The following is a 14,701-nucleotide window of genomic DNA, read 5'->3' on the forward strand; positions in this document are numbered from 1 at the left end:
GACCTGTGTCAAATCCTCTATGAGCAGCTCACAAGTCTCTCTCTATATATACTCTTCATGGTCTTGTTTATCCTTGCCAATGGTAACAAGTGAGGCCCTCTTCTCAACGTTCCTGAATATGTTCCAGCTTGCCTCATCTTCCTATTTTTATTGTGTTTTATTTTGGTCTCTGTTAGAAATAAAGTTTGATTGGAATGTGTAAAGTTTGAGCAATGAAAATGTTATTTGGGATGTGTAAAGGCTGAAATGTGTAAAGTCTATATGGGAGATGTATATTCATAATTGTACTCATTATTGCAACCTTATCCCACGAACTCTACAAGCATTCTAAAGTTCTATATATATATGTGGGTTTGCTTTATTGTTATTGTACACATCTAAGAGATATCAAAAGGATTGTGGATGACCACTTGAATATAAGAGTTTATCAATATATATTTCTTGAAGTTATATTTATTAGAGATGAAGTTATATTTATTAGAGAAAGTAATGTAGTAGATGAGGTTTGCATGAAGAAGATAGAGGAGTACTGCCTACTTAATTAAGCCTTCTAAACTCCAATTATTAACTAATCCTTTTGTATAAATTATTATTATGTAATTAAGACCATTCATTACACGTCTTGCTTCCTTCAATGCAGTTAAATTATTGAAAAAAAAAATGCTAAAACTACTACAAAATTTTAAAAAAAATTGCAAACTAGCGACGCAATGAATATCATTGATGCGACTTCAACGTAAATAAATATCTAAAAGACATTTCTTTGCCTGCTGTCTGTTGAAAAGAAAAACAATTATAATATATTCTTTCAGACAGTTACAAAAGATCACAATTACAAACTATCAGTGCTTTTCAGTTGTTCCTGTTCTGTGTTGGCAATATGTCAAGAAGGAAGTCATAGGTCTTGATTTTGCAAATCAATGAAACAACATTTTTTGGATATGCAACGGTGCTATCATTTGCTTGGAAGTAGTTTGAAAGTTCCTTAAAGGACAAAATACTCACTAATATTATATATAATTTGAATAAAAATATATCAAGAGTCTTGTAATTCAATGATATTGCATAGATCTAATGACGAGAACTTAGGTTCAAACTCCCCCATCCCCCTCTTGCTATTGGGGAGGGAAAAAACTTGGTCTCAATATCTTATGTTAGGCTTGCTGAGCCTCCACCGCAAGATGATTAATATGATAGTTTATTGTCAATTTTGGAACCATGATGCGTTGGGGGCAACAATACCACTCCCACTTTCTTTTATTGTGTAACTTTGGATCAACTAGAAAACCAAAAACATAAATATAAATGCAGAAAACCCTTTCAAACTTCTTGCCTATACTTTTTCTTTTTCCCTTTTTTTTTTGGGTTGGATTAGCAAATAACATGATATACAGTGACTGTACAGCGAAACGTCTCAATACAATTACAAATAGAAAATCTCTCATTTCGTGGCATCAGACCATATGTTGGAGGAACAATCTTCCTCTCATACTCGGATGAATGTTTTGAAAAAGAACATACAACCAACATAAAGAAAAGATAGCAAAGATTTTAGAACCAATCAGGAAATCCCTTTGTTCTCCACTCATCTGTTTAATCCCAGCCAGAACTAGCAAACTTCTAAAGCCAGTAAGTTTCTTTTTTGAAATGCCACATTTCATCACTGCTGTACATGTTACCAATAAATTTATATAGCTCAAACGACTGGTCAGACCTCTCCTTTAGATATTGTGTAAGAAAGAGCAAACTCTTTTCTTCTTTCTTTCTTTCGTCCTTCCCATTTTTTTCTTTTTCAAACAAAAGCTCACCTCCTTCAAACTATCAAAACGTTAATATACTTTTCAGAAAACTAGTTCTTTTTTTTTTTTTTTTCATATATATATTGAAAAAATTATAGGTCAAAGAGAACACTGCGATTCTCAATCTGACCTATTGCCCGGCTAGCACCTCCAGCAAAACACATGCCACTAGATCTCAAAAAGTCGCTTAAAGTAATTGCCTGTCTGTGGGACCTCTAAGCCGAAGCTACATATAGAATGCATCTGAGCATCTGACTAGCCCCTCCCCTCTGACTTGTTGATCAGAACTCAAGATTCTAATTATGCACATCCACACAAAGTTTTCATGAATACCTGCCCACTCGAGTGCCTTCCGACCCTCTAGAGGGTGAGTTACCATATGATCTCCAAACCTCTCTCCATTGCCGCCTACTGCTACTTGTTTCAAATGGATGGTACTGGGCATCTGTTTGTGCTCTAGATGTGCTGCTTCCAGTACGTTTCTTTTGGGCATTCCGCATCTCTTCTTCAGCATCATACCGTGAACGCTGCAGAAGTCATTTATTGGTAAGTTAATGGTGGGGCAATTAATCTCATAGAATGTATCTATGTGTAGATTCCATGGAAATTTATAGTTCTGTCCTAAATATCTTATTGTATGCCATATACATCTTCTCTGCACTATTATGCTTTGTGTTCTTATTTAATTTTTAATTTCATTCCTGGAAAATTTTTTCCATTTTCCATCCATCCAAATAGCCAGAGATAGAATATCTTTCCTCATCCATCTATGGACTATGATAGATAAACAATGTACTTAGTGCCATGAAAAGAAACTCAGGCTTTGTGCCCTCTTGAGCAAGTCAAATCATGCAACATTCCTGTGAAGTTGGAAACTCATATGTGGGACACACTAAACAACTCTTTCCTAGGTAGAACTCGACATTTTGAAATGCAATATTCTTTACAGGAAAACACTAAGAAAAAATGGTAAGTCTCAAAACCTTGAGCCAAGGAAAATAAACAGAGTGCAGAATGATAACATGCACGTACCTTGATAGAGTCTGAAAGTACTGCATATGCCTCTCCAATCATTTTAAAAAGTTTGTCGGCATCCTTATGAACTTCTTCTGCTGTTGCCTTCCACAGCCTGTCATCCCCATTGTCACTTTTTGCCAAGGATTGACTAGCCTACACGACGAAAGGACTTATTAAGAGGTTAATAGCAGTAACTACCTACATAAATAAGTGCCTTTATTCTTTATTTTTATTAATAAGTAAATAAATCAGCACTAAACCTTATCAGGATGATGTTTCAGTGCAGCTTTCCGATAGGCCTTCTTAATTTCAGATGCTGAAACAGATGGACCAATTCCCCTGCAATCATAATTTGAATCAGCAAATGATCTCAAAGGCTTGAGATTAATAACCTTAGAAGTGATTATCTTGCTTTTGGGGCAACCTCTTTCCAAGAAAAAAGAAAAGAAAAGGAAGCACTTAAAAAACAAAATATGGAACTTGTAAGCAACACACTTTTTAAGACAACTTCCATAATGCCGATTACAATCACAAAACCATGATGCATATTTGAATGTACAAATCTAGTTACAAGAACTGATGTGTATCTGCCAAAATCTATAGGTTTAAAGGATTACTGGATTAACAGATATATACTTAGGCATAAGCATCCAAAACTAATTTGTATATATGCCACATAATCAAGTAAAGAATGAAAATGGACCAAGCTTTAGATGTGACACATGTATAAGGAAATTGGCCCCATGTTAATGGGAAAGAACAAAGGAGAAGATAAAGTGAACAAGTAATTTATTTTCACTTTACATTAGCCAGAAAAATAAATGAAAGAAACACAAAAACCCTACTTTTCCCTGATAAATCATTACTCCAAAACCAGATACATATATGAAAACACCAGAGACTACCTAAAAACCATTTAATAGTACTTAATCCTCAAAAGAAACAAGAAAAGAACCATTTAATAGGATTCCCGAGAATATACAACATTAGTTTCCAATAAAATAAACAACATTTAAGATTAGAAAAGGAAAAAAATGAGGAAGATAAAGAAGGGAACTTTGTACACAAAATTTGTCATCTTCCACTAGCCAATTCAGGAAGCTTCGTCTTCTCCTTGACTCAAGTATGTATGAATAAATAAACATTCACTTACTTATCCCAAGGAAAATTAGGACTCCATCCCATAATGAGGGCCTCTTTATCCAAAACACGCACAAACTCGGAGTTTAATGAGTGTAACATCTTGAAAACCAACTTTTGTATGTTTTCAAAATTTATAGTTTATACTATTGGTGTTTTAACATTTTATGACAGACACAAGTTTCAAGGTGAGGATAAAAAGAGAAACTACAAATTTAAACTATTAACTTGTTCAAATGGAAGGAATATTTTGAGACAAAAAGAAGCAGCAAAAGAGACCCTCAGTATGGAACAAAGGGAATGCTATTTAACCCAATAAACATTTGGAAAGACCCAAAACAGAAATTTTCCTGTACTGGAAATTTCCACATGCATTTAAAAGAGAAACAATAACATCAACTATAGATCATGAGATATAAACTAAGACCAATCAAGACAAATTCATTATTCAGAAAAACAATTAAATCATATCATACACCACACCTTGAGGGAACATGGTAATATTTGTCTATCTTTGTCAATTTATAAAGATAAAGATACGTATTTAACTACATTGACTATCAGTTTGCATGCATAAAACCATGAAAGAGTTTTGTTTTTTTTGTTTTTTTTTTCCCTTTTTAAACTCTTAATGTACAAGTTTCTTGACATAGATACACACCACACACAATCCAGCACCAGTTTTGTAGATGAGCCAAGAGCCTTGTAGTTCAACTAGTTGGCACCTCTTGGTGTTTCCAAAGGAGATATCTAGGGTTCAAATCCCCCCTCCTTCAATTATCAAATTATTGATTTAAAAAAAAAATGATATCTGCATTCAGGTAACTGAAGGTTTTATTTTTAAGTGTCCAAAAGCCTGGGTGACACAAGTTATGCTTGTGTTAGAAATGCCCTTTTTTAAAATAGATATGGGTGACATATCATTGATAAAAGAAAGTAAAAACAAAAAAAGTGACAAGAATACTATTCCTGCATCACAATGGCCCTTAAATTTATATTAATGACCCATTGAGTACCAAATTCATTTTTATCTTAATGCATCAGGCAATTAGGGAATAGTGGTAATTATCTCTAGATGACAACACATAACAAAGAAGTGTCATTTAATAAAATCCTGTTGGAATAACATGCAGAAAGAGTAACTTACAGAATCAGGTACATATCCAAGGGGATTTCTTTTCTGGCTTCTTCTTCTATTTCAGCAAGCCGCAGACGAGCATGTCTCAAATCATTTGCACAGCTATTCGATCGATCAGCAGCTCCAGACTGCTTGGTCTTTTCCTCTACTTGCTTAGTGAGAATAGATACAAGTCTCCGAAGATCACTAGCCGCTTGACCATAATCTCTGATCATCTCATATAGAGTTGCTCGTCTTGAGATTGCCTGTCAAAGTATTAACACAATCAGGCACAAATATGACCAGCAATGTTACTGAAGAAGACAACATAATTAGGGTTGTCTACATGAGTCTCTTTCAATTTAGATTGACGAGTCTGCATACAAAATCAAACAGATTGAATGATAATGATCAAACATACAAATGAATATAGGGAAAAAAAATTTAATGAAGTATCACACAACGCACAAAAAGGAGTGCATGAATACCCTAGAGCCTTGTGGCTCAATGGCATTGCCTTGTCTCCCCCATGGGAGAATACCGATTCCAATCCCCTCACCCACTAGGGTGGTGCGTGGCGCCCCAACAAATGTTGTAAGAGAAAAAAAAAAGGGCAATATCTATGAGTTGATAACACTTCAATTTCCTCCATAAACTCCCTATAGCTGATTGTAACAACAGTAGAATCTATCTTGATATCTAAAATTAATTTGCATGTTTTCCTCATTGTGCAATAGCACTCACTACCAGCAAATACATTTTGACCCACATTGATCCATATTCAACAACTACCCAAAATAAGCTGTCTTGATCAAAGGTTGGATAAGATGCCTCTTTTTAAAAAAAGAAATAAGAAAAATATACTGAAATTTGCTAATGGGGGCACAATCTGTGTACTTAGGAAAATACAAAAATGCATACTTAAGTGAGAAGAATGATAAGGGTAAAATCACAATAAAAATAAAGGACATCAATATAATCTAAAGCAAAAAAGCCTGAGAGGATCCAAAAGAGGGGTTGACTATGGCACCTTCATTCATAGTTGGCTTCAGATTCAATTATTGGATTCCAAACAGATTGGTAATTTATATGATAATGGAAGTTCAAAATTTCTTCCAGTTGGTATTCATGTGTGCTTGCATATACATTATTGGCCCACTTGCTAACAGATTTAAGTTTTTGAGACTAAAGGAATTGTTATGAGTTAGTATCAAAAGTATCATTGTACTCACTCTCCCCCCCCACCCCCCCCCCCCCCCCCCCCCCAAACGCACACACATATATATAATATTTATGTGTATTAGGGTAATTAACTTAATAAAACCTTATACACACTTTCTAAAAGAACAAGAATCCAACATAGTATCAGAGCCTAGTTTTCCTAAAAGGTCTTGTGTTTCAATCCTGGGAATCCCCCACTGGTTTCAATTTCTGTTTTGGAATCCACATGCAGTTTCAGGCATGTAAATGATGATGGTGTAAGTGCTAGTGTGTGCATGACATACATATTGGCCCACTCCACATGTCCAAATTGGATCTTCAAGAAGGCAATAAAAGATCAATTTTAGCTCTGCCTGCTAAGGAGTCCTATTAAAACCAAGAAATATAGACCTGAATGCATCCAGAATTAAGTGGTTTCACTGTTTAAATTGCATTAAATTTCCATTTGCTTTTCCTCAAAACTTTGGGCATTCCATAGACCCAGCTTTTTTTTCCTTAATGGTAAATATGTTGATGGTTCCATCTAAGATTACAGACTTGTGTATTTAAAACAATGAGTACATTACTATGGACCAAGTTTAGTCTCAACCAGATGTCAAATGCCCCCAACAACTTCTTCTTCAACAAGTTTATATCTAAGAATGATGTAGATCATATCAGTTTAGAGGAAAACCTTAAGATAATTTCCATCAAGAGCAATAGCCAGGCTACAATCTGCAATAGCATCAGTAATCTGGCCCGAGGCTTTGTATGCAGCAGCACGATTGCAAAAACAAACAGCTGCAAAAGGACGTGGCGCCACATTGCATGACAAAGCAGCAGTATAATGTTCAACTGCTTCTGCATGCCGTCCTGCCTGAAATGCTTCATTCCCTGCAGCCTGTGTTGAGAACAATAGATGAATCAATACAAATATAACTCATTACAGGTTTTTGATAAGAGATATTTTTTTTTTTTTTTAAGTGAAAAAGGAGACCAAGTCAAGTGAAAAATAAAACCTATATACACCATAAAGCACTTTACTACCTGCAAATGTAGTAGTTTCAGGAAAAAACTGAACACATTAAAAAGAAAATAAAAAAAGTCACTAAGCATGATGTGACTATTTAACCAGTCCAACCATTTTACCCTAACATCAGTCAAGCAACAAATACTCATAATTACTATTATTCCTGTGGTTTAGCCATATTCCTCCTCATTTCAAGGAAGACGTCTCACATTTGACCCATCATTTTTGGATAAGTAACATTTGACCCATCACAAGTGTAAAATTTGTGGGGATAGCAAATATTCTATCACTTGTTGATAATGACAGTTATATATAATTAAAGAATAAGTTAAAAGTATGCAGTTTTTTTTTTTTTTTTTTAGGTAAGAAAACTTGTATTAAGAGAAGACTACTTCATTAGAAAAATGAAACAGCCAGAGAAAAAATATGTACAAACAAAAGAAAGGAAAACAACTATGTTAAAGGTATGCAGTTTTCACGACTCAAACAAAGCTCTATCCAAATCAACACTAGACCCCCAAAAAACTAGTCACAATTGGAGCTCCTGTAATAGCTTATATGGCCCAGATTTACATAAAATGAAAATCGCATTTAATTATATAAAAGCTTAATTGAATTGAGTTTATTTAAGTTTACTCTTTCACTTGATTAGCTAGAATTGCTACCAATGAACTACCAGAAAATTAAGGATCTGCATTATGGGGCAAGTACTAAGAAAATAATAAAAGCATAGAATCAAATAAGGGTCAAGCCAATTGGACTAAAGTAGTTATTTTGAGACAGTTATCTGAGTCAAACATTTATAAATGACATAGGTGGAAAATCAAACACCTAAATGGAAAATTGTCAAGCTGTCAGCTCTAGCAGACACTGACAGTGCACTTTAGTGAACCCATTATAACTGAAGTGTGAAGAATTTCTAAACTAAATGGTTTGAATATTCCCTGAGTGTGTTCATTTCTTTTCTTAAAAAAAATATCGCAAATTGTTGGGTTTATGTATCAGTTGTGCAGCTGCAAATGGACATCCGAATAGTCTCATCCTTTAAACATTGCAGTTGAGGTGCAATTCAATCGTTCAAATATCCAAATTTCTCCTTTACTACCTTTTTTTTTTTTTTTTTTGGATAGGTAGTAAGAGTTGTATTGATAAGAAAGTACAATGTGTTTACAATTAGTAACATAGTAAAGTACAAATTTCTCCTTTACTACCCCAAGTTATTTTGTATATTCACCTAAGTAACATATCTTTTTTGGTTAGCAATGCATGAAGTATCCTAAAGAAACTTGTGGTGAACCATGATTTTGTTCCCCTGATCCATCTTTGGACACACCCATCAAAGCAGATCCAACAATGTGCATTTTGTCATGGGAAAGTTGGACATTCATAAGAAAGAGTAACATACAAGAAGCCAATACACACTCATTAACTTCCTTAACATTATACTAACAAGTAGAGACCTATGAATTGACAGGTCAGGAATGGTCTCATATAACAGAAAAGAGTTACTTTGGGAACAGATTGTATGAAGAAGTGGCTAGCCTGTTGAACAAACCCTAGTTCCCCAAACACTTGAGTGTTCCAGGAAAGTCATTCAAAGAGACCTTACACAGGTTTAATATCCACTCATTAATGTATATACGAATTGTGCAACATGTTATGCACACTCAAATAGACAGACAAGAATATTTAATATTCTTGTACTAGCCATTATAGGCTTCAAAGCATGGAGGCCCGGAAAGAAAATTCCTTTAAAAGACCAAACAAGAAAATACAAAATGAATGACCGTTGGATTGCTCATGTTTGCACGGGACAAATCCCATTCAAAATTATAAATGAGAGCACACAATATATTGGCTGTAAACCAGACTATGCTGTCCTTAAGTAACACAGCCTACACGGGTGACTTCAACATTATAAGGTGTCCATTAAGTTTTATAATAACACTATTTTAAGCACAAAAAATGGACTTACGGAAAAGAATTCAAAAAAGAAAAGGATACCTTATGACGCAAGAGCTCACGTACAGTGCCAGCTAGGGGTATTAATGATTCCAGGGCCTCACTTCCATTCCTGAAAGTTCTAATTAGCATTATGAACTTTATGTGGCAAAAACATACCTTCATTGCAATGAAGCATGTAAATAGAGGGGTAGGATTCATACATGCTAGGATTATGAATTACCTATTTGTTACAGATACTTTGTCCTGTTGCTCCTCAAGAAAAGCAAGACCCTCCTCAAGCCTTCCTAAATGGAAGTAGGATTTAAAAATCAGGCAGCATCGCCAAAGCCTGAAGTAATAGTTCTCCAAGATTTCAGAATCATTCAGACTTCTTTCACAGGCACTAGCTTCCACTGGAGGAGAGTTCTTTTCAGCAGAACCAAGAGTCTGATCACACAACTGAATCACCTCATCATACCTCCGGAGCTGCCAGATGAAACAAAAGTTCAAAACAAAACAGACAAGAATTCTAATAGATTCCAATGTCTTGAAGTAAAATTTCTCTGTATCACAAAAAGAGCCACAAACCATGAAAAGAGCATTTGCTTTCATTTCTAGTAATTTTTCTGAGAACGAGCTTAATGTCAAAGCCTCAGCAATTACTTCCAAAGCAGTCTCTGCATCATTGGATGTGCTCCTTTGCATAAGTTCGGCACAGCGATTCATACATACTGACACTTTCTGGTAGCCAGTAAAAACACAAATTAGTTTGGACACCAGAAAAAGAAATGAATAAAAGGTTATCCACAGAGATGTAAACGGGAAAAAAGGTCAACAAATCTTGAAGAGGAAAATATGAAAGAAAAAAGCAGGAATACCACCAAGTCCTTTCAAAACTGAAGCCAATTAGTATACAATCAGAAAATTTGACATCATGTTTTTCAAAATTCTGTAACTACCACTCTGTTTGTTTTGGCACAAAACGTTTTCCAGATAATGTTTGCAGCATCTGAATATATTGGTCAATGAAAAACCTTTCCCAAGTAAACAGGAAATAATCTAAGAGGCATATAATGTTTATGCTTCTTAGAATGGTAATACATTTTCTCCCATTACAATGCTATCCTTCCCAATGGAAAAGAACCAATTTATTGAATCCATTTACTCTCATTAGGCAATAGACATGTGTCTAAATACCTGAATTATTGAATTTTGGAAAGATTAAGATAGAGAAGTGGAAATTTATATAATGAATGATACTGTAAAATACTATACTTCTGAGTGATACAACATGAAATTAGTGAATTTACACTCTTCAAATTGTTCAGCTGCAAGGACTAATAAAACAACCTTCTAAAAACCAAATGTTTCCTAACTACATTTCACCTAAAATATATTTAAAATAAACGAAGATATACTCTGCACAAATATCAATTTGGATATTTTTTATGAGACAATAGTGAGTTATTATTTCCAATTTGGATGCTATAATAAAGTTTTCATATTTATAAGTGTTAAATACATATAATGAAAAAATTGGTGATAAATACAATAACAAGATCTGATCTATTCCAAACAGTAAGTTGCAGTACCTGCGCCTTTTGTAAGCCATCAGATGCTTCTACTGCAATATTCCGGTCCACACAGATGTCGCTTCCTAATTGCAGGCACCTCTTGAAATATTTTGATGCATCTTCAACTTCTCCAAGGGCAAGGTAGCAACTTTAAGAAAATGAAAAAGCAAGGATTAGGGGATATTATAATCTTCTATCATTTTTAAACAAAATCAGGCTGATGAGACAGCATAAATTATTCTCTATCTGAATAAGAAACAAGCCTAAAGAAACTAGTTGAACAAAAAATGTGCATAAAAATCAAGAGTGGAAACTTCCACCCCATATACCATTGAAATGTGCATAAACAAATAATTTCCTCTCAAATTAATCCACAAGTTGATAGGATTTCAATACAATAGAATACAATGCAATACTATTAATCACCAAGAATACGATTAATAGATTGTTCACATTTTTTTTTTGGCAGCAAACAAGTTCAGTAACTGATAAACTAGCATATGTAGACAACTTAAAGTCACCACAAACTCAAAATAAAATCCCTTACTTTGCAGCTCTAAGTTGCACCCTAAGGAAGTTGGGATCTATTGCAGCAGCCTTCACACAGTCCCCCAGTGCATCTCTCAATCTTCCAAGAGACATACGCGTTGCTGCACGGTTGCTATAGCATAGCATTAAAGCCCTTAGACAGCTTCTAGATGTCTCACTTGTAGAAACACAGTTCACCCCTTCTGTGTAACAATCCTCCGCTTTAGACAGATCCCCATGCTTGTAGGCCTGGTTTCCCCTGATAAATATCATATTCAACAAACAATATGGCATCTTAGACTGGAGGGGGTATAATTAGAACATTTAACATGCATGTGGCTAACTACCTAAATACTAGAAATGCAATGTGGAAGATGATTTTTATTGTTTTAAAAATTTTATGGATAGAAATGAAAAGAAGATGATTTGAATTGATACTGACCTTAGTCGCCACTTCTCACATGCTTCCTGAGATGTAACACTGGCAGCAGACTCTTGCTTGATCTCTGGGTTTTTATCCGGCTCTGAATCTGTTTTAACCTTGGATTGAGAAGTAGATAAATCTCCCTTCTGAACCCGCCCAGGAGACGAAGGCAATGAAGTTCCAGATAATGGAAAAAGATTTGCAGAGGATGATGCATATGAAACTTTTGCATTGAGTGTAGAATCGTACATATCATGACCAACTTTCAACAAATTTTTCTTTTTCTGGTGGCGTTTCAAAGCGGATAATTGATCTTGAGCGGCAGAAGAGGCAGCAAAGGTAAAGTTAGACCCATTTATATCTTCTGAACTTGAAGCAATACCAATGTGCATCCTGCCATCACTATCATGCCTCTCAATGTTTAAGCTTGGACTGGCTTCAGCTTCTGCTGATGTAACAGCAACATCAATATTAAAGTCTACCTCCTCAGCTGCAGACTTGAAGCTTTCAGTTTCAACCCCAGAAGCAGAATCTTCCTGAAGGTCTCCAGCACCAACACTTCCATAAGAATGGTATTCAGAATCTCCGACTTTTGCTTCTTGGCATATTGAGTCACCATCATTCATATCCAAGCATTGTGTTGCAATAATCAAATCTTCATCTATAGCATCACTTGAAACCGTTGGTGCTGAATCAGATGCTCCATAGCTGTTATCGAGACTGAATGACTCATCAGATGTCACAGAATTTTCTCTCGAGTAACGGTTATCAGGCAATGTTTCCTGATATGGGGAAATATCCATGGGTGAATAAGATTCAGAAGGCTCTGGGTTCTCTTGGGAATCACTTTCCTTTGAAACAAAATTTTGACCAGGCCACAGCTTAACTGGGGTGGGATTTTTCAATTTTCCACTCATTTTCTTAACTCTTGAGTCTCTGGTTGATTCCCTCTTTGCACTGAATTCCATTTTCTGATTTATGCCTGAAAATATGTTAGCTTTTGGTTTTGGTGTTTTAAATTCTACAAAGGGTGTCCCTATACCGTCTTGTTTGCTTGCAAAGCTAAACTCAGCCATAGGCCTTTCAAAAGCACTCCCAGCTGGTGGAAAACCCGTATCACTAGATGAAAATGAAGATGGTGATGAAACATTTCCACCAAGTTTGGTATCATCTTTCGGTTCATCGAAAGGAACTTGACTACCACTGGCATCCTTACTCTGCAATCCTGGCTGAAAAGTGAATTCTGTGGGTACTGATTTATCAAGGTCATGGAATAACTTATCACCAAAATTTCCCGTTTGCATCTCCTTCACAAATTCTCGAGAGGCAGACGACCCTGTATCCGATACAGAGTCTTCTGCCCCACTTCCTACTTTCAACTTCTCCATATTCTTCGAAAGCAGAGCTTCTTTTCTTCCATCATACAAACCGCTAGTACTTTTACTGGTTCCAAGAACAGGGTTCTCTTTTTCATTGGTCCTAATATTAACTTCTTTCTTCTTAAAACTCTTAGAATTTAAAGTTTCCTTGATGTTCAGACTCTTCAACTGATCAGGAAGTGTGTTTACTGAACTTCCAGCAAATGAATCATCACCTTTTTTACGACTTCCAAATACAAACATACTCGTATCATTGGCATCAAAGTGGCCAGCTTCTTTAATGTTCAATTTATTCATCAATTCATTTGGGAGTTCTGCTCCCACACCACTATCAAAGGAACTACCCACATTGTCACCACTCCCAAAACCAAACTTGGTCTTATCAACCACACCTACATTAAACCTTCCATCTCTAATTTTCTCAATACCTTCACCATGCCCCGAACCTTCAATGTTCAACTTCTTCAAATTTTCTGGAAGCTCCGACGCAATGCTTTCATCAATACTAGAACCCTTCTTATACCCACTTCCGAATACAAAGCCACGACTCTCCAACCCCCCAGATAAACTCGAACTCTGCCTAATATTCACAAACTCATCCCCACTCCCAATTCTCAAATTCCCCATTTCCTCAATAACTCCTTTTCCCAAACCTCCACTAGAATCCCACCTCCCCGGATTCAAATTCACACCCAAATCATTCCTATTCTCTCCAAACATAAATGCCTCATTCCCCCCACTGCCCAACCCGGAAACCGAAGTCCCAGTTCCTGACAGAACCGAATTCTCCGAACCAGGCCTGAACGGATTGAAACCGGGGGCGTTTGGCCTCAAATTCTGAGAATTAGATTGCCTCCTCAACTTCACAAGCCTCGGCCTCGAAGTACCGGAGGTTGATCGTGGAAAAGACGGCGTATTGAAGCCGAAATTGGGATCATTTTGATTAGAATTCGAAAACCCAGAAGTTTGATCACCAAAATTTGATGGGTTCATTGGCACAAAATGAGATTTTGAAGGATACCCAGGAGAATTAAATGGGAGAGCAAGAGAAAACTCACCGTTAAAGCTGTGGCTTTGTTGGGTTTTTCTTGTTGTTGTGTGTGAAGAAGGAGCTTCAGGTTCTAGTAACGGCGGCGACATGTCAAAGCAGAAGTCATCAAATCAAACTGCTGAGATTGCTTCTGGGTCTTGATGATGGTGATGATGGGACCCTCTGATCCAAACCTTAGCTCTGCTTTGAAAAATCAATGCAAAAACCTTTATAGAATAATGGGGGTTTTTTTTTTTTTTTTTTTTGTGGGATTTCAAAGATTTTTTTTAAACGTTTGTAAATGTGTAAAGGTTTTTTTGTTTGTGTGTGTGTGTGTGTCTGTGTCTTGAAGTCTTAGTTGTGTTTCTTTCTTTGGTCTTAAGAAACAGAGAGAGAAAGAGACAGAGATAGAGAGATTTGGTTTTGAGAAAATCACGGGGTGAAAGATGTTTCGTTTTGTTTCCGTTCCTCTGTTTTTTCTTGGGTCAGTTTTTTGATCCTCTCATGGCGTTTTCAAAA

At 35.9% G+C, this 14,701-nt stretch overlaps 1 protein-coding gene across 1 annotated transcript; it reads right to left on the minus strand.

The window, feature by feature from the left end:
- Window positions 1-1,398: 1,398 nt before the first annotated feature.
- On the minus strand, window positions 1,399-14,701 carry LOC126717059 (uncharacterized). The gene is made up of 11 exons (XM_050418233.1): window positions 11,792-14,701; window positions 11,369-11,608; window positions 10,840-10,969; window positions 9,836-9,988; window positions 9,489-9,733; window positions 9,308-9,377; window positions 6,968-7,174; window positions 5,104-5,339; window positions 3,077-3,155; window positions 2,832-2,969; window positions 1,399-2,326 (listed from the first exon to the last, which is right to left on the minus strand). The coding sequence occupies exons 1-11, from the start codon at window positions 14,290-14,292 to the stop codon at window positions 2,123-2,125; spliced, it is 4,203 nt and encodes a 1,400-aa protein (XP_050274190.1). The 5' UTR covers window positions 14,293-14,701; the 3' UTR covers window positions 1,399-2,122.

This window comes from Quercus robur, chromosome 1 (genome assembly GCF_932294415.1).
Source record: "Quercus robur chromosome 1, dhQueRobu3.1, whole genome shotgun sequence".
In the NCBI taxonomy this organism is placed as follows: domain Eukaryota; kingdom Viridiplantae; phylum Streptophyta; class Magnoliopsida; order Fagales; family Fagaceae; genus Quercus; species Quercus robur.